Source organism: Berghia stephanieae, chromosome 2 (assembly GCF_034508935.2).
Source record: "Berghia stephanieae isolate SIO BIC M18660-M18661 chromosome 2, UCSD_Bste_1.3, whole genome shotgun sequence".
Lineage (NCBI taxonomy): Eukaryota > Metazoa > Mollusca > Gastropoda > Nudibranchia > Aeolidiidae > Berghia > Berghia stephanieae.
This window is the reverse complement of record NC_088361.1, coordinates 6,005,363-6,017,862: the sequence shown is the minus strand read 5'-3', so window position 1 is coordinate 6,017,862 and position 12,500 is coordinate 6,005,363. Positions and strand designations below refer to the sequence as shown.

The window sequence follows — 12,500 nt, the reverse complement described above, 5'->3', positions numbered from 1 at the left end:
CAAGTTTCGTTCGATGGTTAGAGCTGATGCCTGCCCAAACCATGACCGATCCTCTTACACTTCGTTCAACTTCTTTGACGCATATGCTATAAAACACTTCCCCTCTCTCCGCCAGATCCGTACTCTGCCGTCCAAATATGACAGTTTGAAAAGTCTCTCGTCTGTGAGGAGTTCCAACGTAGAGTGGTTAACACTTCAATCCACCGTTTTTCAGCCGACGTCGAACTGTAGAGGAAGAAACGTCAAAGTTATTCGTTGTCTCTCTCTCACGTTTGCAAAGGGATCTTCCTCGTGACGAAGGGTGATCTCGAGGTCCTCTTGATCTGAAGGCAGACAATTTCTGCCACTCCCAGGAAAATCTGCAACGGTGCCAGTTTTTTCTGGTTTTGTTCTGTATGATTAATGGCGGCAGTCTTGGAAAAATTAAACTTTTCTCGAATCGTTCTTGATGATGCCAATAGGTTGATTTTGTTGTGACTTTGTAAGTTTCGACATGGCTCCACGATAGCTTTGCGACGAATGACTAGTTCTTTGCCCCCTTTTCTTTTCACGGGCCTTAGGTGACGCAATTGAGTTGTTTTTAAACGTCATCTCTGTCTCACATTTTTTAGTGGTGTGAATTGTGTGTGTTTGTGTGTGTGTGTATACCTTGGAAGGGAAATGAGAGAGAGGGAGGGGAGGGAGAGAGAGAGACAGAGAGAGGAGTTGAAATGCATATTAAAAGCGTGTGCAGGCTGGGAGAGTGGTAAAACGTATGTTAGGGAGTACTCACGGACTAGGGGACAACTGACAAAGTTTTTACCCAACCCCTCCCCAGAGAAAAAGGTGAGGAGAAAAGGGGAGGGAGAAGAGAGACAGGAGTAGAGAGAGAGGAGGGAGAGAGAGAGAGAGAGGGGGAGGGAGAGGGAGAGAGAGAAAGAGAGAGTGAGTGTGTGTGTGTGTGTGTATGTGTTGGTGGAAGGTGGTTTTTTGTGTGTAAGAGAGAATCTAGGCGAGAGGGTGTGTTGGAAGAAGAGATAATAACTCTCTCTGATGCTGCAGATATTCCTCTCTCTCTCTCTATCTATCTCTCTCTCTCTCACACACACATACACTCTCTTCTCACTCTTTCTCTCTCTCTCTCTCACACACACACACACACACATATATATATATATATATATACACACATACACCCTTTCTCTCTCTCTCTCTCACACACACACATACACACATACACACCCTTTCTCTCTCTCTCTCTCTCTCTCTCTCTCTCTCTCTCTCTTATATATATATATATATATATATATATATATATATCTGCCTCTGTCTGTCTCTCTCTCTCTCTCTTCTCTCTCTCTCTCTCTCTCTCTCTCTCTCTCTCTCTCTCTTAGCTCTTTTCCCTTCCCGTATACTCACACGTACAAACACACACGCGAGTCGCGCGCGCGCATCATTCCACTTTTTATATATTGAGAATACTGCCGGACCCTGTTTTGGAGCCAGCATGAGTATTGATGAATCGGCCACTATTGGAAACGTTGATATAGTCTATAGGAATCGCAAACGTTGTCAATTCAACTTCTAAAAACAAACACAAGTTTTTCAAGTTCTTTTTCTTTATCTATTTTCAAGAAGCCAACTTAACGGCGATAGATAATGAAAGTGTGATGTCAAAAAACTGGTTACAATTTCATTGGAAGTGTAAAACCACTCTTCCGGAGGATTGGATACATAGCCTTTGTAACTAATCTTCTGGTTTAAGAGTGAGAGTTTAATACTTTGTAGTCCATATATATGCTGGTCAAAAAAGATCATCTATCCTCGCTTTCTTTTACGTCCTGTAATCCTAAGAATATGTTTATACGTCCTATTACTAAAATAGTTATGCTATGATTCAATATAAATATAACTTGTTTAACATTCGTCCTCCGAAGGTCGAGTTACAAACACACTTCCAATGATTTTGGAACCGGAATAGTAGATAGCGTGACGTGACGACTGCTCTGCCATGATATTCACATTGCCTTTTATCTGTCATTTTCTCAGTGCCGTGGATGCCATCTTCCGAGAGAATGAAGTCCGAGTCGAGGACTGGATTATCATTGATGATGGGATATCAACACCCGACATCGACGCTTTGCTGACGAGAGTAGGCCAAAGGGGAAGAAGTAAGTTGAAAAGACATTTTCGTTCAGTTGAAGACTTTTTGTTTTGTACTCAAGTCAAGGGACATCGCAAGCACAAGTCAATATGATAGTCTTAATGTTAACATTTAGTTAAAATACTCACGACTTTTACCCTCCAGCTAAGACGTACTAACATACTGTGTAACAAACTCTGTGTAACCTTAAACGTTTATAGTCGGACTGATATAATTTATTGAGAACTAATCACTATACTACCAGAAAACAATAAGAACAAAACACAGAGTGACGTCAACTTCGTTCCAACGAACGAATGTTTTGATCATCCATTAACTGACGGATTTTCTCCCATTTCTGAAGTGTATAAGCGGTAAAAAGCCGCAGAATTCACTGGACACTGGACAGTACAAATTATCTTTATGTTATTGAGAAACTAGGGAGCAGGCACTGGTGTAAGAAAAAGATCTGAAAAAAAAGTATATAAAAGATTCCAGACATAGCAAGAAAGAAAAATACAAGAAAAAACACCCCCAAAAAATCAGTCTGCTTCGAGGTCTGAGGTTCGATCCTCCAGTCGTGGCAGACAGAATTTTTGGGATGGTTTTTTTTTCTTGTATTTTTCTTTCTTGCTTTGTCTGGCCCCTTTTTTACACACTTGTTTAGATCTTTAACTTTTCTTTATAATGATTTTGAAACTCTTCAAGAAAAATATGTTATTTTGGACGGCAGAAATTGCATGAGATTTGTGGGTAAGGCAATGCAATACACTGTGTTTTTAGTAAGTAATTTCCACTACTTCAAAATATCAAAATTAAGCAAAACAAAACCACCAAATTTACAGAATCTTCGCTTTAATCCGTTGGCTACATCTCTGTTGAAATATATCTTCATTAAATCAGTCTCTAGATATGTCCACATGCAAAGCATATTTTTCTGGTATCTAAAACACCTTTTCATTATTCGGTTCAAAATAACTAGCACTCACAAGCCGCCGAAACTGGCGAATGTAGCTGATACTATAAATAAGGAATGATTTCCCAAAACTCGTCATTTGCGTATTATCCATTTCGATATAAATAAGAGTAGATCCTCTAGAAAATCTCTTGACGTAGATTATATCCTGTGATTTTATCTCAATTTGATACTAATAATAACGAAATTATTATGTCGATTGATACTTAACGTTATTTTAAAGTTTCAATCAAGTTCATGGAGAGTAAATCGCAAAAAATGGAAAAGTCTACCTCACCAGTTTTGGAAAACACCTCTTCATTTGTAAAGCATCGCACTTAAAGTAGACTTCAACCACAATAAATTATATATATGAAAAAATATAGCTTTTCTACAGAGCATAACCAGGACTAGATCGTACTCTATGCGCATTATATTGACAATAACATTAAGACATTAAATCAAACATTTGTAAAAAAAATACCTAATCCACACTATCAATTAACAAATATACAAAACAGACAAACAAAGATGCCGAGAAAATGCAATATGATAAAAGGCAAGATATTTCTCATGAAATAAAATAAATGATGTCTCAATCTAGATTTTGAAATGTTCCTGTTTGGTGCATATTTTACCGTTTTAGGGAATGATACAAACCTTTAGACACCGAATTATAAAATGGAGATAAAGGTTAAAGACTCGGCTATAGTAATATATATATATATATATATATATATATATATATATATATATATATATATATATATAATAGAATTGTGATTTGTGAGTGAGTGAAGGGATCCTACTTTTCAGTCTATCCCTGGTTAGCTGAAAAATAATTTTTTAAAATGAGATTTAAGTACTTTTAGCACTGGGGTTTTCTTAGTTCCCAGCCATATCGATCCAGTAGTTCTGTCACAATTTGCAGTCCATCAATAGACGTCATCATCATGAGGAATGACGCCTTTCTTAATCAATACCGAGCATTTAGCAGATCTGAGTTATTCTTAAATCACGTATATTTGTAGCTAGATAATTGGAATCCACAACGGAACAGGCCAACAAAGAAAAACGTGTTGATATAGAAATGTAAAAAAAAAAAATAACAGAAACAAAACATTAGGCACAACCTCCGAGTTATCATACGTACTTTCCTTGAATCTTTTTACAAAGAGAAAGAACCAATGTTTAATCATTCACCACTTTCATACAATGGCAAATGTAACCAGTTAATTGTACGTTGGAAAAAAAGACGTATTAAAAAGGTTGACCAGAAAATTAGTCCAAATATTCGATTTAAATGACCCCCATCTTGGAAAATACTCTAAAACCTGGGACTTTGCCATTTTGACCCTCAAAGAGCGGGCCTTGCGCTAAAAATTTCACTCTACACAGCCGAAAAAAAATAGTGACTCATTCGAGAATCAGCTGCTTTTATCTCATTTTCAAGACCAAGTAAAGGGCGATGTGATAATTGTATTCCAGACAATCATATACTTTCGCAATAATGTCATCATCTCAATCAGTAACTGGCATTAATGTACCAGGCTCTCACTTTCGAAATCAATGTTACCTATTTTCTGTTCGAGAAGATGATGAATTCGTGTAAAGCACGATGAGGATAATAATGTGTGACTTAAACACAGTAAATTGAACATGCTGGACTGATATTTATTTCCTGTGTCCGATTGTGTCGGTAATATTATCGATAGAGGCTCAGCAGAAATATCATCATAACCCGCATCCGTTCATTCGAGTTCGTAAAACAATCCCTTGAAATGATCTTTAAGAATTATACGTATCATGAGAGTGAGTATTTTTGGTGCAGGCAAAATTTTGCTGACATTACATGAACCAAAACTAAGAAAAACCAATCGCATGACATTTTCCTGGTATAACGAGTTTCCAGTGGTGAAATCTTTACCATGGGCATAATTTCCAGTGGTAAACTGTTTAAAAGATATTCGATTCAAGCAACTGACTGTTATTGAATTCTGAAGGTTGCTCACCCATTGAAACCCAAAACAAAATGAAGTTGTTTGTGGTGACGCTTGTGTTGATTATAGCACTGCTTAAAGATGGGTAAGATTCGAGGAGACCCGATCGAAACATAACTTTAAGATCAAACCCATTGCGCGAAGTCCCGAAGAACACAGAAAGGCAGTCAACAGACTATAGTCGTGTTAGACAAACTGACATTGCGAAAAAAGAAGTTGGATGAACATCCACCTTACAATCCCGACCTAGCACCTTCAGACTTTTTCTTATTCCCTAAATTGATGGGGTATCTCAAAGAAAACCACTATGAAAGCGACAAAGACGTTAAAGCTGCTGTCCGATCTTGGTGTAGATCGAAAGGGCGTCAGGTTTTTGCCGACGGTATTCGTCAAACCGTGAGGCGTTGGCAGCTCTGTGTTGGTTGTGACGGTAACTATGTCAAAAATATCTGTAGCTGGGATTTTAAGCTTTCTTTTGATTAATTGTTTAACCCTCTCCTTGCCAACTATAGGAAAATCGTCACATTCGTTACGATACAACCAACATTTTTCTTATTCACATTATTCTTGTACATCATAAAATGTAAAGAAAATAAACAGTGTGTTGTAGAGCATGTTTGGCTAAAGAAATTGTGTATGACAAGAACTTTACTGCTGTTGTGTTAGTTAGGTGGGAAGTTTTGGGGAAAATCCTGAAAATGGCTGGTAAGGAGACAGTTAACGAATTATTACCCCAAAAAACGGTGTTTTTATGGAAATTGCAAAACTTTTCAGGCCACCCTTCTATGATATCTAATTGTCCATTAAGAGTTTCCATCTTATACGAAAAAAAATAAACAAAGCAGTTGCTATTAATACAACAAGGAGCGGACATAAAAGCTATTCTTCTCTTCATTACAATAATCAATAATGCTTTTACCAAAGTTACAATAGCCATTGTCTAGTAAGTTTAATTTGGCATAGATGTTATAAAAGATAAAAGAAAAATTATAGCAATGGACAAAAGTGTGTGTGTGTGTGTGTGTGTGTGTGTGTGTATGTGCGTATGTGTGTGTGTATGTTTGTGTGTTACTAAGCCCTTGACAATAGAAAATTTCTTACATATCAAATTTCTGTGGACAACGGATAATATAACAAGCGCATAACTATGTTCAACTATTAAGATCTGCATACATGTGCCAGCTTGTTTATACGTTATATGTCTTTTACCAATATAAAGCGTTCACACTAATTTTAAAAAGAATGTTAAGTAGTGGAAGCATAAGACCAAAACCACTACAGATTGTGATTTGTGTTAATTCATTCATTTTTGGGTATTTTACTACTACATTTTAACTGTAAAAAAATTAATCCAGTTGTGCTGCTCTGCTCGGAAAACATTTCTGACCGGAAGCGAATTTTGCTTCGAGCTGAGGTGAAAGGAATGACCAAGGGTGATTTTATCTTCATCGTACCTGATCAGTTGCCAGCTTCAAATGTCTTAACGCCGTGGGTGGTGGAGACCGATGACGACTCGACGGGTAAAGAGGCCTTCAAGTATGTTTTCCAGGTAATTCAGGGCCTTCTATCAATTGATAGACTTGACTTTGACGTTAAATATATAATATACTCAAATCTATATCATCATTATTCCCAGTAATTCACAAAACATCTAAAGTAGATTTTAATTATCAAATGGTGTTATTTGTATAACTAAGATTTCATGCGTATTATTCGGTCGTTCAAGACGACCTTTTGCTCCAAAATTAAATGCTTCTAAATCAAAATGTTTCGATGGTTACATTATTGCATCCTATGTTTTGATGAGCGAGGATAATGGTCGTTGAAATAATTTTTTTCCAAAATTGTCTTCGATTTACTTGACTATACTAGGTTAATCAGAAGCTCTGCATTTTGTTGCGACAACGCCGATAATATGGCTAAAGAAAACTTTGAAATGTTACTATTTGCTGTAAATAAAATTGTCAGTGGAGTATTTCGTCTTCTAACACAAATACTTGTATCCCCGAATTGATTGTCTTCAAAGCAGAAAAATCAAGTCAAATCCTTACATACGATGTGGAGTAACAGAAGAGTTTATCAATTAATAATCGCCCTTATCATTAGCAACATTCATTATAAGATATAGACACGTATAACTTGTAATTTCGTCTTTAGTATTGGGGGCAAGGAAAAGTTTTATATTAAACAAATCCTATCGTTTTAAAGCCAATAAATAAATAAATAAATTGCGTAGGGACTATTATCTATAGGGTAAAGCTCTACACAAAATTCTCTATTATTATTGCTGTCATTATTATTATTATTATTATTATTATTATTATTATTATTATTATTATTATTATTATTATTATTATATTTATTATTATTATATTATTATTATTATATTATTATTATTATTATTATTATTATTATATTATTATTATTATTATTATTATTATTATTATTAATATTATTATTATTATTATTATTATATTATTATTATTATTATTATTATTATTATTATTATTATTAATATTATTATTATTATTATTATTATATATTATTATTATTATTATTATTATTATTATATTATTATTATTATTTATTATTATTATTATTATTATTATTATTATTATTATTATTATCGTTCTATATTATAAGTACTATAATAACTATTCCAGGACACAGAGAAAATACACATTGGCGCATTCATTCCGATAGCTTTTGACTAATCTTACGAATTGTCTAATATTTTGTATGAATATGCATGAAGTACATTCTAATAGTCAAGTGCACAAATCACCCAAAGTGCTCTGAAGTGCCCACCGTTTTGTTTTTAATAAATCATTTAATAATTATGTTACATGGAAAATAAATCGTGTCTTTACTTACATTCTCTCACCGTACTCAGGTGTAAAATGAGTACCTGGCCGGAAAAAAAATTGTAATATCGCCTGACAGGCGTCATGGCTCGTTCTACAATGTTGCGCGTTGCTGTTGGTCAGGGACCCCTTGTAAAGCGCTTTGAGCACATTTAGTGGATATTGCGCTATATAAGAAAAGCTCAATTTACTCAATTGTTTATTTATTCAACTCTGAGAACAAGCATAATGCTTAGACTAATTTGGGTAAAAGAACGGGTTCCTGAACAGAATGACTTCCAAACACATGTTTACCTATACTTAGTCAAGAGGAAATTTGGAGAAAACCTTGACTTTATAGTCATTATATCTAGCTAAAAAAAAAAAGAAGTAAACGATACCCAACGAACTACATCTCTGTCAACACTTGTGCGGCTATGTGGTCTGTTGGCATGACACTCGTTTTCGGATCGGACGGTCCTGGGTTCGAGATTCTCTCGGTGCATAGTTGAGTCCTTAGAAAAGACACTTTACTCTCATTCTCTCACCGTAATCAGGTGTAAAATGAGTACCTGGTCGTCAACAGCGTTGTCTCTGTGTCTCGTTCTACATGTTACGTGCTGCCGTTGGTCAGGGACCCTTTGTAAAGCGCTTTGAGCACATTTAGTGGATATTGCTCTGTAGATAGTACGCGCCTGGATAAGAAGCTCACAACATTGCCATCCGGAAGTATAACGGACCAACACACAAAACTCTGTGTAACCATGAACTTTTATAGTCTGGTTAATACAGTTAAGTGAGAATTACTCATAAACGTGGATGGCAAAATACAATAACAAAACCCGAGTGACGTCATTTTCATTCTATCTATATAAAACCTCTAATTTGTTTAAGATATTTAGGTTAGCAATGCCCTTGTTTTAGCGCCAATTTTTTGAAATAAGTGGAAAATATCTCAAATAATGAAATTCTTCACCTTGTAATGATCATAGATTACCGTGGCAGAAATGGCTGGTGAGAGAGTTGAAAACTTCAGAGATCTGATACCAGAGAAAATGATGGAGTATCCGTGGTTCTACAATAAAACAAAGGAAAGGGGACTTCGAGTAGGTTGATATCATTTTCATCATTACCATCGTCTTTATCATGTTGTCGTCGACATCATCATCATCATCATCATCATCATCATCATCATCATCATCATCATCATTATTTACATTATCATGAAATGAATGAAACCCATTCACTTCAAAACACTTGAACTTTGAATATCTTTGGCAGAGGTTAGAGGTTAACTCTCTCCCTAGTAGCTCTTTTTATAATTTCCCCCGAAAATTCACACCCACCCAGCATAAAGATAGACTTTTCTTTCTCAAACAAAAAGGAACAAGTGAGATTTACAACACAATGTTTAGTATTTATAGCTGTAATCAAAGCATTTCTTTAAATTTTGTGATATACAAGGGAAATCAGAATGATAAAATTGTCGCTTTCATCGTAACAAATGTGACGATTTTCCTATGGGTGGTAAGGAGAGGGTTAACCCCATGGCTAATATCCTGTAATAACACAATGAAAATAAACAACTGAACAAGTGGGCATGAACGGTGCCAGACAAAGCAAGAAAGAAAAATACAAGAAAAAAAACATCCAAAATAAATCAGTCGACCTCGACTGGGGATCGAACCTCAGACCTTCTGATTACCAGTTAGACGTGCTACCCTTGTAATGGTAGTACGTCTGACCGGTAATCAGAAGGTCTGAGGTTCGATCCCCAGTCGATGTCAACTGATTATTTGGGGATGATTATTTTTTTTTGGGAAGGGGGGGGGGTATTTTTCTTTCTTGCTTTGTCTGGCACCGTTCATGCACGCTTGTTCAGTTCTTTATCTTACACCGGTACCTGCTCCCAATTTCTTAATTTGATAACACAATTAAGAACCGGTTCATTACGGCACTGGAATTCATTGCTAGATCTTATAGGTTAGTTGTACTTTTGTAGCAAGAAAACATAACTTCCTTTGTGCTACTTTGTCAGCTGCATTGATATCCTTAGTTAATAGTTAGGTAATCATTTTTCATCTGTATACGGTAAAAGCCTTTTCCAAGAACTCAACTATGAGCTCCCCAGAGCGAACTCGAACCCTAGATCTTCCGTCCCGAAGGCAAATGTAATACCATTAGAACACATAGCATCACTATTCTTCTGTTAAGTACGCTTAATAAAATTGTTTTTAATTTATTCCATGTTAGAAACATTACGTTCAATATGGACACATCCAGATATTATAAGCATGAGAAGACCCAATGAATAGTATATTTTACAAAATGACTAATAATAGAACATGCTTATCACATCATAATGTTCTGCCCCACGCCCAGCAATCTGGAAATAAAATCTATTCATCCACAGGGTTCAGAATATTCTCCATTTCTATACGACGTTGTATACCTGTACCTTCTTGTCCTCAATGATACCCTGAGCCACGAACTTGATTATAAAAGTGGAACGCTGATGTTTAAACAAGCACAAGGAGTCGTTTTTAGAGGTAACAGAATCATTTATTATCATTATTAAAGGTTATTATCATCACCTTCAACGTCATCATCATCAACGTCATCGTCATCATTTTATTAATCATTATCACTACAACCATGACATGTACCTATGAACACTAATCTTTATTTTTACATACATTTTCTTGAGCATTAATATTGCGCAATTTCCACTAAACGTGCTCAAATCGCTTTGCAAGGTTCCCTAGTCAACAGCAACACTTTACATGGAGGACGGACATTATGTCTGTTTATCAATTCTACATTTATTATTTTCTCGGACAGACACAACGCTGTTATTGGACAGCTATTCATTTTACACCCATCACCTGAGTATTGTGAGATATTGTGAGTAAAGAGCCTTTTCAGCTATGCACCGCCTATAGCGGGACTTGAAACCAGGACCTTCCGATCCGAAGGTCAGTCTCATTCCACTAGACCATTTAGCCAGACTATTTATATATTTATATCTAATTATATATATATATATATATATATTATATATATATATATATGTGTGTGTGTGTGTGTGTGTGTGTGTGTGTGTGCTCGGCTCCATGATGAACGCAACGCTCTTTGAACGGTTTCTTTTCATTCGCAATTAAAAATAATTACATATAAATTAGACAGTTTCATAGAGTGTCCAATTTTGTAAAATTTGATAGTAAGTTATTGTTATTCGCTTCTTTGTTATGACCGTTTAAAGAACGCATGTCATAATCTTACAATACAAAATCCAACAAATGGCGTACACAAATTATGAGGGAAAAATCATTTCTTGTGAATCTTGAATGAAAAAGAAAATACAAAGGTTACAATGGCACATGTACTCACGTCATTATGGTTTTGTAGAAACGTAAACAAAATTGCGGCTATGTGGTCTAGAGGTATGACACTGGCTTTCGGATCGGAAGGTCCTGGGTTCGAGCCTCGCGTTCGGCGCATAGTTGAGTCCTTGGAAAAGGCTTTTTACTCGCATTCTCTCACCGTACTCAGGTGTAAAATGAGTACCTGGCCGTTAACATCGTTGTCTTTGTCCGAAAAGTTGTAATATCGCATAACAGGCGTCATGTCCCATCCTACATGTTAAATGTTGCTGTTGATCAGGGACCCCTTGTAAAGCTCTTTGAGCACATTTAGTTGACATTGCGCTATATAAAGCTCAATTTTAAGCTCAATTTTTTTTTAACAAAATAAAATTACAACCATTCAACTTGCCATTGTATTTTTATGATCATGGGTCGTTTAACAGTCGCCGAAAGACACCAAGCAATCGGCATGTGCAGAGAAGGTTTGTCGAAGACTCAGGTTGGAAATCGTTTTGGTTTTTCAAAGTCAGCAATAACAAGACTTTTTTGATTAAAATGAACGAAAAGAACAATGTTAAAGATATCTCTGGAAAAGGTCCTAAAGTAAAACAACTCCACAGCAAGACGAGCACATGGTAAATACGATACGACAAAATCCATTTCTACCAACTTCGGACGACTTTTCAGTGACGAAAGTCGCTTTTGTGTTTCGTTCAGCGACGGACGGCGAAAGATTTGGAGAAAGAAGAAACGGTGTTTTGAAAATATGAACATTGTGTGGGGTGGAAGATGTGCCGATTTAAAAAAACGAACTTTCAATTGATAATATCATGAAATGAAGTGAGTAGGAAAGTGCAAGAAGATAATATATATATTATATATATATATATATATATATATATATATATATATATATAGAGAGAGAGAGAGAGAGAGAGAGAGAGAGAGAGAGACAGAGAGAGAGAGAGAGAGAGAGAATAAAAATTTAGCGCCGGCGATGGCGGCTCGAACCCGCCACCTTACTGGTACGACTACTCCGCCTGGCCGGAGAGAGCGTGACTTTACCGTATGAGCTATCCACCACTCCAAAAAAGTGGTTTCAAACTCAATGTCTATCTTGAGCGGCTCTCCCCGACTTCATGGGGTCATGGGTTCAACACAGACAACGCCGCGAAGTGTTAGCCAGCATTGAAGCTTATTGACCATCTTCTCAAC

General features: G+C 36.0%; 1 protein-coding gene across 1 annotated transcript in view; it reads left to right on the top strand.

The window, feature by feature from the left end:
- LOC144964221 (atrial natriuretic peptide receptor 1-like) overlaps window positions 1-12,500 on the top strand; it is a 123,150-nt gene that overhangs the window by 30,524 nt on the left and 80,126 nt on the right. The window contains exons 5-8 of the mRNA XM_078898236.1: window positions 2,029-2,150; window positions 6,433-6,626; window positions 8,913-9,026; window positions 10,334-10,469. Coding sequence (XP_078754362.1) covers window positions 2,029-2,150; window positions 6,433-6,626; window positions 8,913-9,026; window positions 10,334-10,469 — 566 coding nt within the window. The remainder of the gene's footprint in view (window positions 1-2,028; window positions 2,151-6,432; window positions 6,627-8,912; window positions 9,027-10,333; window positions 10,470-12,500) is intronic.